The sequence below is a fragment of the Diceros bicornis genome, chromosome 40 (genome assembly GCF_020826845.1).
Source record: "Diceros bicornis minor isolate mBicDic1 chromosome 40, mDicBic1.mat.cur, whole genome shotgun sequence".
NCBI lineage: Eukaryota > Metazoa > Chordata > Mammalia > Perissodactyla > Rhinocerotidae > Diceros > Diceros bicornis.
In genome coordinates, this window is record NC_080779.1 from 19,449,176 (window position 1) to 19,467,599 (window position 18,424).

An 18,424-nucleotide genomic window follows, 5' to 3' on the forward strand; every position below is an offset into this window, starting at 1 on the left:
AAATGCATCATAAACTTGTCTTCCTTTTTAAAAGAGGACACTCCACATCTTGTAAATCTTTCTGAATGATCCAGGTCAAAGCTTTGAATGAAAGTCATAGTGCTTTGTTGTAAAACCAGCACTGTGGGCCCTCAGGGGCTATTGACAGCTCTATACTAAATAGTCCTGATTGCTCTACTTTTGGATACTCACTTTTGTACTTTTTTCCTGATTCTGAGATTCTAGTCATTTGCCACTTCTTATAGCTCTTGGCATGCTTCTAAGCAATTACTTCTTTAAATGGCCCAGTGCTGGGAAAATTGATAACCAAGTGTGTTAGAACTGTGTGTAAAGCAAGAGTCCTGAGTTCTTTATGTATTTATTAAAGACGCTTTCATTTTTAAAGTACATGAGTCTCCTACCCTGTTTTCTTCATTCTGGGTTCTGTGCTACACTTCTAGGTGGTGGAGGTCCTTGGATGCATAAGCCCTAGAAATGGAAGTGGCTAATATAGATGAATTGTTCCTCTTTGATCGTAACTGCTTTCTTTCTGGAAGAAGGGCGAGGGTATCAGAGACTGATCTGGCTGACTCCTCCCCCAAAGGAGGAGGAGATGGAGGCCCAGGGTGGGGCCAGCTGGGTCAGTGGTGTCTGAAGTGTTTGAGGGAGAGGAGAGCTGCTGGGCCCCACTGATAGTGTGCAGGTGGCTGGGGAAGTGACCATTGCCTCCTCCTCACTCTTGGCGGCAATGGACAGTATGGAGCCCAGAGGGAAGCCACGGGGCCTGGTTTCTTCTCAAGACCCGGAGCAGGACTGGCACCAGTGGTGAGATGGGCACTTGGGTGGGGGATCTCAGCCTGTATACACCCCCTTTCTTGACATACCCCACATAACACAGCAGCCCCGAGAGTGACTCTTTTAAATACACAGATATAGTGACACTCACAACATAGACAAGCACCTGTGCTTGCAAGGGGACATTGTTCTATAGGTGGGCAGTGACCTGTCAGGTGGAGACACTGACAATATACACTGGCAGGGAGGGAGTGCCCTTCACTTCCCTCCCATACGGTGACATGTGCTGCCCATTTGTGACAAATGCGTCATTCCTGAGCTTGGACACGGTGATTCCACTCAGGAGAGCAACAACCTGCCACTGGCAATCACACATCCTCACTCACAAGGACGCCCCAGCACACTCTGGCACTCTGAGACAGTGAGCTCCTGCTCCTCTGCAGCTCCTGGCACACACTCACGCGCTCACTTGCATGGGCTCAGACACACTCAGACCCAAGGAGGCCCTGGGTCTTGGAGTTTAGGCGGTTGGTGGGCTGGTCCCAACATCCTCCTCCTCTTCCCAGGATTTTTGTCAACCGCAGCCTGGCGCTGGGGAAGATTCGCTGCTTTGGCTTTGACATGGACTACACTCTGGCTGGTAGGGAGGGAGGGAGCGCATGGGGTTTGGGTCTGAGCGGGAGGTGAGGGCGCAGGGAGTGGGCACCAACGGGCCTGGGTCTGCTTGGCCCCTGCAGCCTACAAGTCCCCGGCCTATGAGGCACTGGCCTTCGAGCTGCTGCTGGAGCGCCTGGTGTGCATCGGGTACCCGCACGAGATCCTGCGCTACACCTACGACCCTGCCTTCCCCACTAGGTGCGGGGGCTCGCTGGGGTGGGAGGCTGCGGCTGGGTCACCAGCGCTGGCACCTCCGTCCTCTGCGCTCTCTCCCCAGGGGGCTGGTGTTTGATGCGCTCTATGGGAACCTGCTGAAGGTGGACGCCCATGGGAACGTGCTGCTGGGCACACACGGCTTCACCTTCCTCTCAGAGTAAGGGACAATGGTGTCTGGCAAGGACGCTGGAGGAAAGAAGGGAGGGAGGAGTGACTCAGGCACACAGCAGAGGCTCAGCAATGCCAGCTGGATAAAGGAGGGAGGCAAGGGATGGTGGAGGCAGGAAGGAATGGCAGGGCCTGGACCGGCCTTTGGGAGGCACTGGGGAGGGGGCATTGGCAGCACCCAGCCCACCCCCTCCCCAGGGCGGAGATCTGGAGTTTCTACCCCAGCAAGTTCATTCAGAGGGACAATCTGCAGCGGTTCCACATCCTCAACACACTCTTCAACCTGCCTGGTGAGGGCTGGATGCGGGTGTGGGAAGGTGGTCCTCAGGGGCCCACTCTGGCCAGTGGGGTCACTGTCTGGATCCCTGGGCCAGTGACTGACTGGCCTCTCCACCCCAGAAACCTACCTCTATGCCTGCCTGGTGGACTTCTTCTCCGGCTGCTCCCGTTATACCAAGTGAGTCCTGTGCCTTGCCCAGCCCTGGGTGACCACAGGACACTGCCACTGCCTAGGCTAAGCCCTGAAGTGGGCCCCTCCCGAGGGGTTTGAAGGGCTCCAGGAGCTCAGTGGCAATGCCTTCACTGCAGGGGGACCCCCAACCTTGGAACCAGTGCCCCCCAAGGGATGACCCTCAACACAGGGTGACACTCCTCCCAGGATGGCTGGGACATAAGCCTAGTGTGGCTGGAAGAGTCACTCTGGTAAGGGCTCCAGGGTTGGTGGTCACCTTAGGCCCCCTTATCAGCCTCCCCTGTCCCCCCTTGGCCTGCTCCAGCTGTGACACCGGCTATCAGCATGGGAACCTCTTCATGTCCTTCCGAAGCCTCTTCCAGGATGTGACTGAAGCCATGGATAACGTCCACCATTCGGTGAGTGGCCCAGGCCCCCTGGCCTGTCTGCCCTCGGCTCTCTTGGGCCAACTACCAGGCCTCCAGCCCCCCGAGTTTCCGCTCCTCTTCCTGCTGAGGACTGTGGTCCGGGCTCCCCCTCTCTTGGATGCAGGCATATGGCAGGTGTGCACACACATGCGCACATACACACAGCTCTGCTCCCTCCTGCAGGGCTGTCTCAAGGAGAAGACCCTGGAGGACTTGGAGAAGTACGTGGAGAAGGACGTGAGTGTCTACAGACCAGGGTCATGACCAGGCCTGTCCCTTTGTCCTGCTCCTCCCCAGGGCAGTGGCCTGCTCCCCTTCCCTGGCCTCCCTCAAGACTTGGTCAGAGCTTTGTAGCCTGGCCTGGTCCATGGACACTCCTGCACGGCCTAGAGCTGCCTGCGGGGAGGCTGAGGCCTGAGGAGGGGATCTCAGGGCAGCTCTGGGAGCCCACCCCTGGAAATTGCTCCTATCCCACCCCAGGCGCGAATCCCCATCCTGCTGGGCAAGATGAAGGAGGTTGGGAAAGTGTTTCTGGCCACCAACAGCAGCTACAACTACACCGACGTGAGTGTGTGTATGGAGGGATGGGGCCCTCGATCTCCGAGCCCAGAGAACTGCCTCCTTCCAGGCCCTGGGGAGACTGAGGCCTTCTAGGAAACAACGAGGGAGTGGGGAGGAGCCAAGACCCTATTACCCCCACCTTCTGGTTGGCATTTTGGATTCCATTTCTTGGCCTTTTCACCTCTCAGGGAAATGAGCAATTTTCTCACCATTTTGCTCCTGTGGTCCCCAGCGTGTCCTGCGGGGTGAGGGCAGAGGCAGGCAGTGGCCTCTGGCTCAGCCCAGCCAGCTGCTCTGACCCTTGCCCTGTCCCTGCCAGGCCATCATGACCTACCTGTTTGGCGTTGGTGAGGTGAGTGCCCTGTGCCTGGCTGGGGTGAGCTGTGCCTAGGGCAGGGAGGGCCAGGGTCTCTCCCATGTCAGCCCTCCCCTCGAGGAAGAAGCAAGTGTGTAGGAGGGGTCGTTTCACATGGGTGGGCCTCGCTGGAACCTCCTTAGTGAGTGGGAGGCCAGTGACCTCAGCCAGGCCATGGGAGGAACCTGGGGGGATTGGGAAGGCCACTTATGGCCTTGGCCATGACGTGTTTGGGGCGGGGCTCCACGTGTGACCAGGTGTCACAGGGCAGGTGAGTGAGTGAGTGAGCAGAGCTCTAACTCAGTCACTGTGCTTGTGTCACGTGTCCCTGGGTCTCTGACTTGCCCTGAGGAGCTCCGGAGGCTGACACGGAGCCCTCACGATATCCTACACTGGCCTCCACAAATACCTGCGAGCGGTTCCTTGTGCCAGCGTGGTCCAGGATGCTAGGCAGACAGACCCCCTGGTTCTGGAGCCCGGCGATGGCTCGTCTGGCTGGGATGCAGGCCCAGGGCACCCGGGTTGGCTCGAGACTGGTTGGCAAGCTCTCCCCAGTGCAGAGCTTGGCTGAGCTTGGGCTGGCGCCAGGGGCAGGGGGCGGGTGACCTGGCTGAGGACCTGCGAGCTGCGTCAGGGTCAGATTTTCCAGACTCGGTGAGTGTGTCTGCACATGCTCCCCCACGCCTGCCCCACAGGCCGAGGCCTCAGCCAGGCCCTGGAGGTCCTACTTCGACCTGATTGTGGTGGACACGCACAAGCCCCGCTTCTTTGCGGAGGGAACCGTGCTGAGACAGGTCAACACGGTAATGGCAGGGGCTGGACCATGTCGTGGGGAGGGAGGCTGCCTCTCAGGCTTGACCTGCCTGGGGCAGCTGCTGCTGTGCGGGTCTATCTGTCCCTGGAGGCAGGGAGCCAGGGACTCCTTCGGGGCCGGTGCTGCCTTCTGCCTCCCACGCCCCATGGTTCCCCCTGCCACTCCCAGGCTACTGCCCTCCCTGACCAGGGCATCCCTTTGTCCCCTCCAGGACTCGGGCAAGCTCCGCGTGGGCACCTACACGGGGCCGCACCAGCACTGTGCTGTCTACTCTGGAGGTAGACACCACCCCGACCCTCCGCAGGCACCCTCCCACGACCAGGAGCCCACGTCCCCAACCTGCCTGCCAGGACAGGAAGGGCTGTGAGCGAGCCTGTCCTTCCGTGGTGGGGCAGGCTCGTCGGATGTGGTGTGCCAGCTGCTCGGGGTGCGGGGGAAGGACATCCTGTACATCGGGGACCACGTCTTTGGGGACATCCTCAAGTCCAAGAAGCAACAGGGCTGGCGGACTTGCCTGGTGGTTCCTGAGCTGTCCTGGGAGCTGGACATCTGGGCCCGAGAGAAGGGTGAGCTGCGGGGCGGGGGGCAGGGGGTCAGGGATGGGCAGGGGGGCACCGGCCAGCAGCGCAGAGGACGGCCCCATTGTCATCCTCCCCTCTTTCCTGTGGGGGGTTAGCAGTGACCATGGTAATACTGTCCACTCTGTGATTTATGAGAGTGGGGCTCTTTTACACATGAGGAAACAGAGACCCAGAGAGGTTAAGCAGCTTGCCCAAAGTCACACAGCCGGAAGGGACAAAGCTGAGACTCAAATCCCCATCTCCTGACTCCAGAGTCCTGTGGTGTTTGTAGTCTGAGGCTTCCTTCCTCACTTGACCCCACCCTCCCCACCCGCCCCGAGAACCTTTACTGAGCAGAAGGTACGTTCCCCCGCCTGGGAATGACTTGAAGTATCGTCAGGGTCAGGAGTTGCTATGAGCCCAAACAATTCGAGTTTGTGCTGAGAGCTGGGTGTGAGTCATTGCCGTGTGACCTTGGGTGGGTCACCTGACTCCCTGGCCAGTTTCCTCACCTGTCCCACAGGCTCTGCTGTCCCTGTTTTGCTCTGGGCAGAGTCTCACTTGGTGTAAGGAAGGGGCCAAGGATGTTATGCACATAGCTGGGGGGTGCAGACCCTTGGTGACTGCTCTATCCTCACCACGTGGCTGAAGGTGGCCTGAGGCAAAGGTGGGCAAGGCTGTCACTCACCCCTGCTGTCCCTTGTCCATTTTGCAGAGCGGATGGCGGAGCTGAAAAGGCTGGACATGCACCTGGCCGAGTTATACCAGTGAGACCCCCGGCCTGTGGCCCCTACCGGGGAGGAGAGAGGGATGGACGGTGGCGGCCTACGCCCAGGCCCGGCAGGGAAGACCTGGCCAGGGTGGCCAGGAAATCAAGATCTGTTTCAGGCTGGGCTTCCCTAGTCAACTGGACTTTGGGACCCCTCAGACCCCCTTGGGACCACTCACACTGTGCCCTCTAGGCCCTTCCTCCTGACCACACAGCATGGACTTGGGGCACCTACCCTCTCGCACACACGCACACACCCAGCCCCGTGCCCTCACTGGGTGCCCGTGGAGTGCCCCCTAACCCCCATGGTGTCTAGAGGGGTTGTGCCTGGAGCTTGGAGGCCAGGCTCCTCTCCTGCGTGATGTGGCCATTTTTGTACCAGGCACATGGATGGGAGCAGTTGTGGGCTGCAAGTCATCAACTCCACCAAGAGGGAGATTCAGGTAAGAGTGGGGTGCCGAGTGAGGAGGGGAAGGGCTCAGCGGGGGCCAGGGGGCGGGTGTATGCCTCTGGGCTGCATACCAGAATTTGGGCTGCCTGCACAGATCTGCTCTGTTCCCAGTCCCTGGAGCCCGGTTATCTAATTCCTGGCGGAGCTCCTCCTGTCCCTGTCAGCCAGCGCCCTCTGCTGGTCCATGTTCCAAATGACAGCAGTGTGCTCGCTGTTGAGGAACGGCTGAGTTCAGCCTGTGGGGTGACTTGCGGAGCTTGGCCGCTGTCCCTCAATCTCCACCATTAACCCTTCTTGAGAAGTGCCTGCCTGCCGGGTTGGGTCTTCATGTGACTGACTAGTCGGCTGTGATCAGCTTCTGGGGTCAGCCAGTCAAAGGGCCTGAGAAGATGAGATTTAGGGCTGGTGAGCTGATGTGTCCTGGGAAAAAAAGAAAGGAAAACGTCCCCTTGTGGCACGTCCTGTCAAAGGGATTCAGGCCACCTGGCAATCCCAGGGCCAGCTGGGACCAATAATGAAGGATTTTGCAGAGTATAAAGCCCTGTGTGCTGTTTGATCCTTCCACAGCCTGGAGAGGTGGGCTGGGCAGGGATTGTCATCTTTATTTTACAGATGAGGAAACTGAGGCTCAGAGAGGGAAAATAGCATGCTGGGAGTAAATGTCCAGAGCAGTTCTCTAGCCTCTAAAAGCAGGGCCTGGGATGAGGTGGGGGCCTGCTGGGATGGGTGTGGGGCAGAGTGGGCCTGGGTGTGCCGGCCTCTGCAAAGCCCTCTGTGGGGGCACCAGAAGGTACGTGATGCTGAGGGTTCAGTGCCGGGTAGTTACTCTCCAGGACCAAGCAGGTGATTGTGAGGATTCCATGGCAAGGTGGAGAGCTGCCCCACCTCCCAAAGCCCCGTGCTGGCCGAATAACACGTGTGCGGCCCCTGGGTTTAAATTCCTTTAAATTCCTTCCCTACGGTGGGCAAAGGCCTCAACGTGCCCAGGTGACAGACAGAGGGAGGGCAGAGCTGGGCCTGGCCCCAGCAGGGCAGGATCGCCTGTGGGTGATGCAGGTCCCGGGGGGATAGGATCTCGATTCGGTGTGCTTCCTCTCTGCCAGAGAGTCACCCGGGAGCTGGACATGTGCTACAGCACGATGGGCAGCCTGTTCCGCTGTGGTTTCCGCCAGACGCTCTTCTCCAGCCAGCTGACGCGCTACGCCGACCTCTACACTGCCACCTGCCTCAACTTCCTGCACTACCCGCTCAGCTCGCTGTTTCGGGCCGCCCCGGAGCTGGTGGGTCCCCGCGAACCTCCCCGGCATCCCTGACCCTCTGCCCCGGAAGGACACACCGGTCCCCAGCCCTGCCAAGAGCTCTGGAGGTCACCAGACCCAATCTCCCACCTCCAGACACCAGTGGGTCACAGCCTTGCAGATAACTGTCCGCACCGTAAAAAACGCACGCGAGGAGTTACCGTGACATAGGATGCTGGGGAAGTTTTCCCCATGACCAACCTTAACTCCTCCTTTAAAGTGAGACCACGTTCTCTCATTATTTCCTTAGTACAAATGATACCAGTTGTAAGGAGGAAGGCTGCAGTCCCTCTACTCTGAGTAAACAGACCGTGACTCCAGAGGAAGTAGACGCTCCAGGAGCTGGTTTTCCTCTGGAGGACCTGGAGCTGCTCCCGGGTTAAGAGCAGGGAAGTTGAGGCAGCAGTGACGCCCCTGGGTTGGCGGAGCCGTGGGACTGACCAGGGCAGAGCTTTCCTGAGCACGCACGTCCGTTCTCCCAATGAAGCTCATTATTTCCGTCTTGTCAGATGTAGAGTCTGAAGTCAAGTATCTGAACTTGAAACTAGTTCTCCGGGGCTCCCTGTCCTCTGATTTCCTTGCCACTCTCAGCTGTGTTCCAGGTGTTTGAGAGGGGAAAAACCGTTTTCTGAGTGTCTCCTATGTTTCCTGCACTGGAGACAGTGCAGGAAAACTTTTTTTTTTTTTTTAACTGATTTTGCTTAATGCTCAATATAACCCAGCATAGTAGGTTTTCTTATCCTCATTTTACCATTGGCTAAATGGAAGTGCAGAGAACCTAAGTAACTTGTTGTCGCACTGCGCGCAGACTGCAGAGCCGGGATTTGAACGCTGTGCTGTTGATCTCCAGGGCACACCCTCTGCCCCCTGCACCACACTGACACACGCTAGGTGAACTGAGCTCTCACTGTGCAGCCTCATTTCATCTCTGGGCTTTTAGATGAGCAGGGATGGAGAATTCCTGTTGGCAAGGCCGGGGGTCCAAGGCACAGTTTTCTGCGCTGTTAGACATCACTGCTAAATTAGAGACCAGACAGATGAAGAAAAAGCACCCCTGGGCGCCCAGGTGAAACATTTGAAGAAATCTGACCTTCCCGACCATGCTGGCCTGGGAGTTCTGAGGAAGTGAAGTCCGTTTGCCGGAACCTTCCTTCTCCAGCTGACCCTCCTGGGCTCCCTCTTCTGCAGCATCATTGGGCAGGAAGCTGGCAGCTGTGGGCAGAGGGTGGAGTGTGTGTGGGCGTCTGTGCATAACTGAGGACTCCTGGAAGGCCTTACCACTGATGGAGTTACTCCATCTCCCCCGGGGTTTGACCCTACAGATGCCCCATGAGTTAGTTGTGGAGCAAGAACGGACCAGTCTGGATTCTGCCTTCTGCCTCCTCTCCTGCAGCCAGAAGGTGAGTTGTTAGGTGGTGTCCGGTCGATTCTCTCCACAGCAGAGCTGGGAGGAGCCACCTGGCTGTGGCCAAGGAGCTCAGTGACTTGGGGCTACCATCATGTAATCATTCCTGGGTATTTGAAATTTTTAAAATTATAGAGATAATAATTATATTATCTATGAATTTCAATTCAGGATAGAAAAGAGGACATTGAAATATTTGCTTTTACAATGGGGCATTGGGTCCGATAGGGACAAGAACCGCGGGCTCTACGCCCAGACTCATGGGTTAGCTGACTGTACAGGCGCCTTGTACTTCTGCAGACTACTTTTGGCTGATTCATCTGACAAACCCATTCCCACTCTGGGAGAGGTTGCAGAACACATGCTCTCCCAAGCCAGGTTCCTCTCCAGACAGCCTTTATAAACACAATGAGTAGGGGCTCCTGGTTCCACCCCTGTCACTTTGTGCTGCCTGATCCCCCTTTGAGCTTTCATGAGCGGCAGACGCAGCTCCTAGCCTGGTTCTGCATCTCTGAACCCTGCATGAGGGTTCTTGTTTCTACCCTGGGGCTCAATTTTTAAAATGTCCATCTCACAGCTTCCCTTTAGCTGGGTGGTTCCAGGCTCAGAGCATTCTTTCAACCAATGTTTACTGAGTGCCTCTTGCGTGCCCGACAATGTGGGAACCGAATCATAAGCTACTTTACTCCTGCCTAAGAGCTCAAAATTCAAGTACATCAATAATCTTTAATCAGTGGTTTGCAACTATTTTTCCGTCCAAACCCATCAGAGGGCTGAGCACACTCCCATCAGTAACTGCGGGCTCTCTGGGGATGTGTGTGATTTGACCTCTTTACTCCCTCATCTCCATCCCAGCCCAGACGAGGGCATTGTGACACATTTTCTAACCCTGGTTGGGAGTCACGTGTGAGCTTGGGAAGAAAGTTTCCATAATCAGCTTCTTTTGTTTCTTATATGGCTGAGGGCAGAGAGACGAGGACCAGAAGGGCTGCATCGAGGCTGACTGAATCCTGGATTGTGGGCCAGCATCATGGGTCATCTTCTCCTTGAGATATTTTTCAGATAACAGGAAAAGTATGGAAGAGAGAAAAAGCATCCATATTGAAATCTCCTAAATGTAACAGATTTGGAGCTTCTTTTAGGGAGGAGGAAGGAATATTGCCATTGCCCTAGAAGGCATCTCCCATGGCCTTTTAGCTATTTGGAAATGTGTGTAACAAGTGGAATTATTTTACCCGGTTCCCCCGAGCTACCTTATATTTCATGTCCAATTTTACTTCTATATATTTCTTTTCAAAAATAGTATTTCTGTGCATTTTTGATTCTCTTACTAGTAATACCTTATTGGCTATAGATGACCTCATTAACTGTTCCTTCATTCCAGGTCACTATGCAAGACAGTAAATGAGAGAGCCCAAATGTCTTTGAACTTGCCGTATACATCCATCAAAACATATAAAAAGTCATACTCATGATTTAAAAACTTGATTCTTGAGCCAGCTCTGATGGCCTAGTGGTTAAAATTCGGCACTCTCCTCTTTGGCGGCCCAGGTTCGTTTCCCAGTTGCAGAACTGCACCACCCATCTGTCAGTTGCCATGCTGTGGTGACGGCTCACACAGAAGAACTATAACGACTTACAACTAGGATATACAACCATGCGCTGGGGTTTGGGGGAGGGAAAAAAAAAAGAGGAAGATTGGCAACAGACGTTATCTCAGGGCAAATCTTTCCCTGCAACAAAACAGACAAAAATTTGACTCTTTATTGTGGCAGGAGCTGCTCTGTGGTATTAAGCCCTGGCCCTTCATTGTTCTGATGTCACTGATTTGAATTCACTCCTATAGTTCACTTTTTGTCTGTTAGCGGTCTCATCTGGCATTATATGGAGGCTTAGAATGACTGTATCTACATGTTTGAAATGAAAAAACAAACTCTTGAAGGAATAATTCTGTGACATAGTTCACTAGTTCATTTTCCGTGGATAAACAAGGGAAACATTTGGAATATCTGAGGATAAATAAGGGACAACAGGCCGTGTGCTCAGAGTTCACAGTCATTTTTTCACATCTCCTGTGCATTTCAGGAGGTTCCAGGTCTGGCACTGCTAAAGGCCTTTCATTCTTCCTGGATTGACTTTTGGGCCACAAAGTCACAAGGGCAGGTTCTCCAGGCAATGACCAGATATCCCTGGCCTTGTTTTTAAACATTAGATTCTTATTCAAGGGCCAGAGGGTAGTATTTTGTCAGGAAAACTGCTCAGACCCTAGGACCCATGATCTTCTGGAAAGGTGCTGAAATATAGTACGCTAGCTAATACGACAAAAATCAACCCTTACAATTTCTTCCTAGGGTAGAGAGGATGCAGAAAGGGCCTGGGGGATAAATAGTTGGGCAGAAGATCCTTATGGGTTCTGAAGAAGAAAGAGTGAGGGAGAGAGAGGGGACAAAAGGGAGAGAGACCCTGTAAAAGGAAGGGAAGAAGTGAACACAGGGCCTTTGCCATGCTTTTCCTTCTGCCTGGAGCAGATCCTTTAATGTATGACCCCACTAGATTCTTGGCTCCATGGGGTCAGGTCATTTGGTTCATCATTGTATCTCTGGCACCCACAGTGTCCTGTATGTTTTATTGAGTGAACCATGTCACCTGGTGTTATTATTACTCTGGGTCTGCTTGTAGAATTGCAGGGGAAAGGGTAGGGCAAAAGGTATCAAAAGAGAGTGTAAGACAAGAGGAAGTGGGGAAAGGCTACAAAGCTTTGGATTAGAACTCTTCCTAAACCCTTAGGAACTCATCTGGGGCGATGTAGGGTGGGAGATACTTCTATCTGGGGGCTGTTCATTTGATGCAATTTTTTTTTTTTAAACCTGATGTCACTTCTATACTTGTTTACCTACATCTTAGTGAGAGATGTACTCCGTTACTAAGATTGTGGTAGACACTGAGAAGTCATACCCCATTTCTGGAAGAATTTTTAGTTGGGCCCGTGGCCACACAAAAGACTTTTCCCAGCCTTCTTTGAAGATGAGTGGGGGCAAGTGATGAAGTTCTGGCCCCTCTATCCTAAGCAGAAATAATGCATCCAACTTTCAAGATATGACCTTAAAAGCAGAAGGTGTGCCTTCCACTTCCCCCCTTCCCCTTTCCCACTGGCTGGAATATGAAATTGGTTGGGAGCCATCCTTGGCCATATGGATGAGGCTGCACCCTAGGGATGGCAGAGCCATGACACAGACGTGGCCTGGGCCGGGCACCATATGAGCTCTGGACTGTGTCACTTGGACTGCTGATGTGAGAGATGCATTTCCATTTGGGACTAGTTATGGCAGCTGAATCAATACCCTAATTCCAGCATCCAGTCCTGAGCAGTAGAAATGGAGAGAACAGAAGCATCATCCCTGGGGTAGTGACCTTGTGGTAAAAATGTGATGAAGTCACCTCATCTGTAGAACAAATGGCAGTACTTTGGCTATCACAGAAATTCCTGTTTGGTAAACCGGGAATAGTTTAAGAATTTCTTTCTGAGATTTGCTCTTTCCTCATCACCATCCTAGTCCTCATGTCCCTACTTTAAATAGAAATAGGAGTGAAAAGCTCTGGTCTTAGGGGCTGGCCCGGTGGCGCAAGTGGTTAAGTGTGCGTGCCCCGCTGTGGTGGCCCAGGGTTTGCCGGTTCGGATCCCGGGCGTGCACCGACTCACCACTTGTCAAGCCGTGCTGTGGCGGCATCCCACATAGAGTGGAGGAAGATGGGGATGGATGTTAGCCCAGGGCCAGTCTTCCTCAGCAAAAAAAAAAAAAAAAAAAAAAGAGGAGGATTGGCAGATGTTAGCTCAGGGCCGATCTTCCTCACACACACACAAAAAAGCTCTGGTCTTAAAGCCAGACAGCCCTGAGTTTGAAATTTTAGCCCTGTCACTTACTGTCTAACTACTGTTTCCATACCTATGTCATAAAGCTATTGTGGGGAGGTAGTGAGATAATATGCATGGGACATGGCCAGAGTCAGCATAATTCCATAAACATACTACTGGATGTGTGTGTACTAGTCAGGAGTTTTCCCCTAGCAACTGACAGAAACCTAAATGAAACTGGCTTAAGAGAAAGAGCATTTATCGTCTCATCATTGAAAAGTCCAGGGCTTGACTGGCTCCAGGCTTTGGCCAGGGGACCAAATGATGTCATTGGACAAAACCTCAGTCTCTCCAGCTCTCACGTTTATTCTGTGTTGGTGCCATTCTCTGGCAGATTTTTTTCCACATGGTTATAAGACGGCTTACAGACTTTCATTTTCTCTGTTCGGCAACTCCACCACTAAAGTCTGGGAAATGAGTCTCACTGGTTTTGACCGAGACATGACCCCACCCTCCAATCAATACCACTGGCCAGGAGACGCTGGGCTTTGGTGGACTAAGCCTGGGTCACAGCTCACCCCTGGGTGGGGTCCTCTGCTCTTACACCCGTGGACCGTGAGTGGGAAAGAGGTGGTCCTGAGGAAACCGGGTGCTCTTATTGGAAGGACTACATGCTGGGTAGGCAACAACAGATGCCTTCTGTAGCTCGAGTACCTGGTACCTAGCAAACAGTGATAAATGTGGACTGTCATGCCTCTCCTCCCTGTCTTCCGGTTCACGGTCATCTTGCACAGGGATGCCAGTATACAACTATCCTTGTTGATCTTCCCTTAAACCCAGCTTTACACTCACTTCCTCCAAGCAGCTGTCCTTAAACAGCATGAGACTTGATTTCTGTCAAGGCCCGTATTTCCATTGCAATTCCCTATGACTCCTTCTTCCAAGTGATTAGGGGCCTGCCTTCTTTCCTCCCCTCTCTCCCTCCCTCCTGTTCCTGGTTTCTAGGAACAGCTATTTACTAAACAAGAGGGTTATTGAGAATCTACAAAGAGCTTTAGAATTAGGGTACAGTTTTCTACAGTTGATGTGCCACCCACAATCATTTCCACATCCTTTTATATCCTGAGGATGCTATTTAGTCTAATCAGGCTGTTCAAAACCTCCAATTTGTCACTTTGAAAACTATACATTATTAGACGCCAACAGTTCAACCTACACTGTTATTAGTACTCAGAGTGATACTGTGAGACATCCTGCAAGGAACTGGCAATAAAGAAAATAAAGTTGCTCTTTTGAGAACTGAGCTGTAATATTAAGACAATGGTCCTGAGGAGGGACCTGTAAAATCATCATAAAGAGACAAGTGATTCCCAGGCCTGGGTGGGCGTAGGCAATGGGTGGCAAGGATGAACCATTCTAAAGCCAAAGGAAAGGTGACTGCACAAAAGATAGCGGTACAGGTCCAATCACAAGGACTTGGTCAACGGACGTAAGAGGCAGGGTCTGAGGTCTGCGGCGAGGACATTCCTAACATGGAGGGACTGGCTTCAGATTCTTTTAGTCCGGTGATTTTGAACATTTGATTTCTCTAAGTCCCATTTTCAGATTTTGTGATCTCTCAGCAACCCCCGAGTATTATTTGGCCTCACAGGTAAAGCATGTCTGTCTAAAGGAAGGAAAGGGCTGGCTGTGTGGATTCCTGCATTTTGGTGGTGGTGACAACCTATTTCTTATTGCAAGTTAGTCTATTAGCACTATGGTTTTACAGCTCAGTTTTATGAACCTCATTATTATAAATCTGACCTGGAGAGATGGATCTGCTTCCCTCACAATGAAAAAATCCAGTTCCCGGGTGAGGCTGATGGTCAGACCCTTGATCAAGGTGAGCTCTCCATGGTAATGAATGCTCCCTGTGAGGCCTCTTGGGATAGCCTATGGTGTTTCTCCACATAAACTCCTAATTCTCTAAGTCAAGCTATCATCACTGTTTTCTATAATAAATAAGATAAACAAGCACGAATGAACAAAATTTAATGTTTTTTCTTGTTTTAGATAATACTTAAGAAAGCTAAAATTTTAAATATGTTGACTAGGTTTTTCTATACATTATATTTACACAATGATTCTGGTTTTACCTTCCATAAGCAGTTGCCCAGGAGGAAGGAAAGGCAACCTGTAAGTCTCTGGGGCTTGTACTGTCTTCTCAGGCCAGGTGTCCCTCAGCAGAGCAAAGAATTGCAGTGAAAAAGCAAGCGTCCCCTCCCCACCCCTCTGCCCTGCTCCCTTTTGTTTTTATTTGAAGCATTTCTGAATAACAAATGCAAAATTAGATTTAGATATAAAAAGCTAGATGAGCATCCCAATTCAGGATTGTGGTTCATTAGAGGAGACCTGGCACAGAAATCGCGTGAATTACTCCTCATCTACAGGGATACCGTGAGTTAAGTCAAAGATCACACCTAAAAGTCATTTGCCACCTCTGTGCAAAGGCATCGCTAGTATAAACCCATCTGTAAAATGAGGGCATTTGCCCAGATAGTCTGTCATGTCCTGTATAGCTAGGAAGGCTAGTTTCTAAACTCAGATCTTCTATGCTGGGAGGACTTGCCCTCTCTGCTAAGGTGGATGCAAGAGGGAAGGTCTATCACATTGTGGCACCCACCTTCTGATACAAAAAATAACTATGTTGGGATTCAAGCAGATCAATAAAGAGCAAATTTTTACCATACTTGTGGGGTAAATTACTATTCAATAGTTTGAAATCTATGTATGCTATAAATCTGTGGCCAACTACAGCCTTTAAAAACTAAACCTCTCCTGTGGGATATAAAATTTGAGAGTCAGCCCAGTGAATTACTTTCTAAGTCCTGAGAGCCCATCATCTACATCCATGATGCCTTTCCATTATATAGTTTCTTCCAGGTCATCTGGACACGGGCATTTCTTGTCTCATGGAGGCTTTTTTTTAAAAAAAAAAAAAAAAAAAGCATCAAGTAATTATGATTCAAGGATTTGAAACCCTAATGTTATAGGCAAAGCCTCATTTTTACGGAATATAAAACACTCTGTTTCTTCCACTTCTAAGAGCTCATTAAGAGAAGCCACTACTAAGTCGTGTTCCTGCAGCATTTCCGGATAGCGGGACACCGCTTGCTCGATCCTTGCTGAACGCCGAACAGGAGTGATAAGCTTCATGTCTTGCACTTCTGGCATTCCGTGTATTCTGCGAGACAGAAAGAGAGGCATTCAAAACCTTATAACTTCTTCTGAAATTATACTTACTATTCTTTATTTTTTTCTTATTCTATGATAAAACATGATAGACATATCAATGTAGGTTGATACGAGACATGTCTGGAGCAGCTCTTGTCCTAAGATGGCTTTTCTTTGATTGTCAGAATGAATTGGGTGGTGTTCATCTGCTCTTGGATAGTGGAAGCATAAGGATTTATTGAATGAGGCATTGTGTGCTTTTATTTGAAGTCAACCACTAGTTAGTTGGTCTTTGTTTACTCCATAAACTTTCAAAGAGTTGACATGTTTTGAGGAAATTGGGCCTAACACCAAATGGGGTTGGACTAATGAATTCTAAGATTCTTTCTAGTGTTGACAGTCAAGTATTCAAAAAAACATCTTTTAAGATGGTAGACGAAACCACAAATTGAAACTGGAACAAACTGGGCATCTTCTTTGTAAACTTTAATGCATTCTAATAAAAAGTAGCCTGGAGGATAGGTTGCAGAGACCTTTCCATGTCATAAATCTTGTCTACACTTCACAAAACAACTGATTACATTAGCCTAAGCAATACTAGCAGGCCAGTCTGCTAACAACTCTCATAATAAATGCCAGAGCCAGCAAAAGTTGGTTTGCGGATCAACTGCTTGCCTTCATCCATCCATGAGCTGCCTGTAGTGGGGAAATGACATGTCTGGGAGAGGAGTTGAGGACTGGAAGAGGCCCAGCTGTGCTTTCCAGGGAATAAAATATGGACCTGCAGTCCTGGTGCTTTTGTTTGGAAAAATCCTTTCAAGATCACAAACAGAGATTGATGTTACATTAATGTTTTAGAAAATGACATTGATACCCTGACACGCTTCCTTAAATTAATCCGGATTCTGCCTTAAACTTATGCTTGTTAAAAAAAACACACACTTTTGATACTGTGAGCAGCCTCTAACTAGTACAACCTGACTTCCCTCTGTTCTCACAGGGCCATTCACTGCTCCTTCTTACTGCAGCTACAGAGCTTGCCCCTGCTGGGCACTTTGTGCTTCCCCCTGCTGCCCCTACCCTGGGGCTGGCAGGAAAGGTAGGTGGGATCTGCAAGTGCAGGACAAATGAGGGTAAAGAGGGAGGACCGATTCCAGGAGGGAGGAGGTGAATTCATCCCATCCCTCCTGACTGCAGCAGCACCTTCCACATTGCAGGGCAGGTCTCTTTAGGGGTCGTGTGAAGGGGAAAGGTGTGTGTGCAGAGAAAGGACACAGATCTTCCTGTCAATGGTTCCAACCCCCCCCTCACCCTTGGCTCCCTCCCTTAACACCAAAGATGGATTAGACTGCCTGGTCCTCATATGAAGCAGAAGGTATCAATAAATTGCAGGTATTCTGGAGCTGTAGAGGAGAAACTGGGAACTGGACTTGAATTAGACCTGTGAACACAAAGCCTGCCTTAGAGTTTGCTTACCTAGGAATTGAGGCGATCTGTAATTTGATACCAGGATGATTATCCTGTTCTGTCTTGGTTATTTGGGGTGTTGCTGTAACCTTTCCCCTCTCTTTTGGAGAAAGACAAGACTTTTCAGATTCCATCTTCTTGGTCAGCTCTTCTATTGACGTTATATTAGTTTCAGCAACTAAAGTGTCAGAGGTAATTCCTGTGTATACAAGATCAAGAAGGAAAGTAAAACTTAGCAATTTAATACTGAAGCTAAAAATCAATGAAATGAAAAAGCATTATATACAATGATTTCCCAGGGTCCTCATGTACTCCACATATTAAATAAAGAGTAACTGATTTGAAGTGGGACTTATAACTCGTTTTCCCTGCTGAGGCCTGTAGTAATGCCCTGCTACATCAGGCCATCCTCCTAACCAGCCCTCCAGACAGCCTTTGGGCCTCCTTGCCACCTGAGGATGGATCCTTGATACCCTTTCAACATTCTGAACACATCCCCAATCTCTTATTCACTCTCCAGAGAGCTCCCTTAGGGACTAATCATTGGCCTTTTACCCTTACACCATACCTTGCATCAATTTACTTAATCACTAGGGTTAACACACTTGACCTCCTGATCCCCTCCCTATCCAGGGAAGACCAGAGGGCTATCACCTTGGACAGTGGGTGAAAAAATGTCTTGTGTTAATACAATTTAAATGATAGGCCAACCACAACAACCAAAAGGAAGGGAAGGAAATTAGACTGAGACAGGCAGATATTGTGGCTGGAGGCTGAGACCTCAAGAGAGGTCAACAGGGGCCAACAAGTGGGAAAGGCATGGATTCCTGACTCCTCTTTTTATCTCTTTGAAGAACACTCACTGCCATATATTATAAACAAATGTCTGAATTGTAGCACAATTCCCAGCAAGAGTACCATTGAGTATATCTACTCTATGACCTATTCACAAAAGTAATGGATTAGTTAGCAATAATTTCACAT

At 50.8% G+C, this 18,424-nt stretch overlaps 2 protein-coding genes across 3 annotated transcripts in view; one reads left to right on the forward strand and one right to left on the reverse strand.

The window, feature by feature from the left end:
* Window positions 1-727: 727 nt before the first annotated feature.
* Window positions 728-8,919, forward strand: NT5DC4 (5'-nucleotidase domain containing 4). Its single transcript, XM_058534664.1, has 16 exons — window positions 728-804; window positions 1,341-1,414; window positions 1,512-1,629; window positions 1,709-1,804; window positions 1,999-2,105; window positions 2,215-2,272; window positions 2,592-2,685; window positions 2,878-2,931; window positions 3,175-3,258; window positions 3,575-3,607; window positions 4,306-4,429; window positions 4,634-4,702; window positions 4,820-4,990; window positions 5,700-5,751; window positions 6,136-6,196; window positions 8,825-8,919. Exons 1-16 carry the CDS (start codon window positions 728-730, stop codon window positions 8,912-8,914), a joined length of 1,362 nt encoding a protein of 453 aa, XP_058390647.1. The 3' UTR covers window positions 8,915-8,919.
* Window positions 8,920-14,774: 5,855 nt separating this feature from the next.
* Window positions 14,775-18,424, reverse strand: part of CKAP2L (cytoskeleton associated protein 2 like) — a 29,809-nt gene continuing 26,159 nt past the window's right edge. For both annotated transcript variants that reach the window (XM_058534626.1, XM_058534625.1), the window contains 2 exons: window positions 17,450-17,639; window positions 14,775-15,983 (listed from right to left, as the gene is read on the reverse strand). In XM_058534626.1, coding sequence (XP_058390609.1) covers window positions 15,758-15,983; window positions 17,450-17,639 — 416 coding nt within the window. In that variant the 3' untranslated portion in view covers window positions 14,775-15,757. The remainder of the gene's footprint in view (window positions 15,984-17,449; window positions 17,640-18,424) is intronic.

Bases quoted from the DNA above. Each gene is read 5' to 3' on its own strand.
- NT5DC4 (XM_058534664.1), top strand. From the start codon at position 728: ATGGACAGTATGGAGCCCAGAGGGAAGCCACGGGGCCTGGTTTCTTCT. The intron at 2,686-2,877 runs GTGAGTGGCCCA...TCCCTCCTGCAG, and splicing joins TGGATAACGTCCACCATTCG to GGCTGTCTCAAGGAGAAGAC. The intron at 4,430-4,633 runs GACCATGTCGTG...TTTGTCCCCTCC, and splicing joins CACGGTAATGGCAGGGGCTG to AGGACTCGGGCAAGCTCCGC.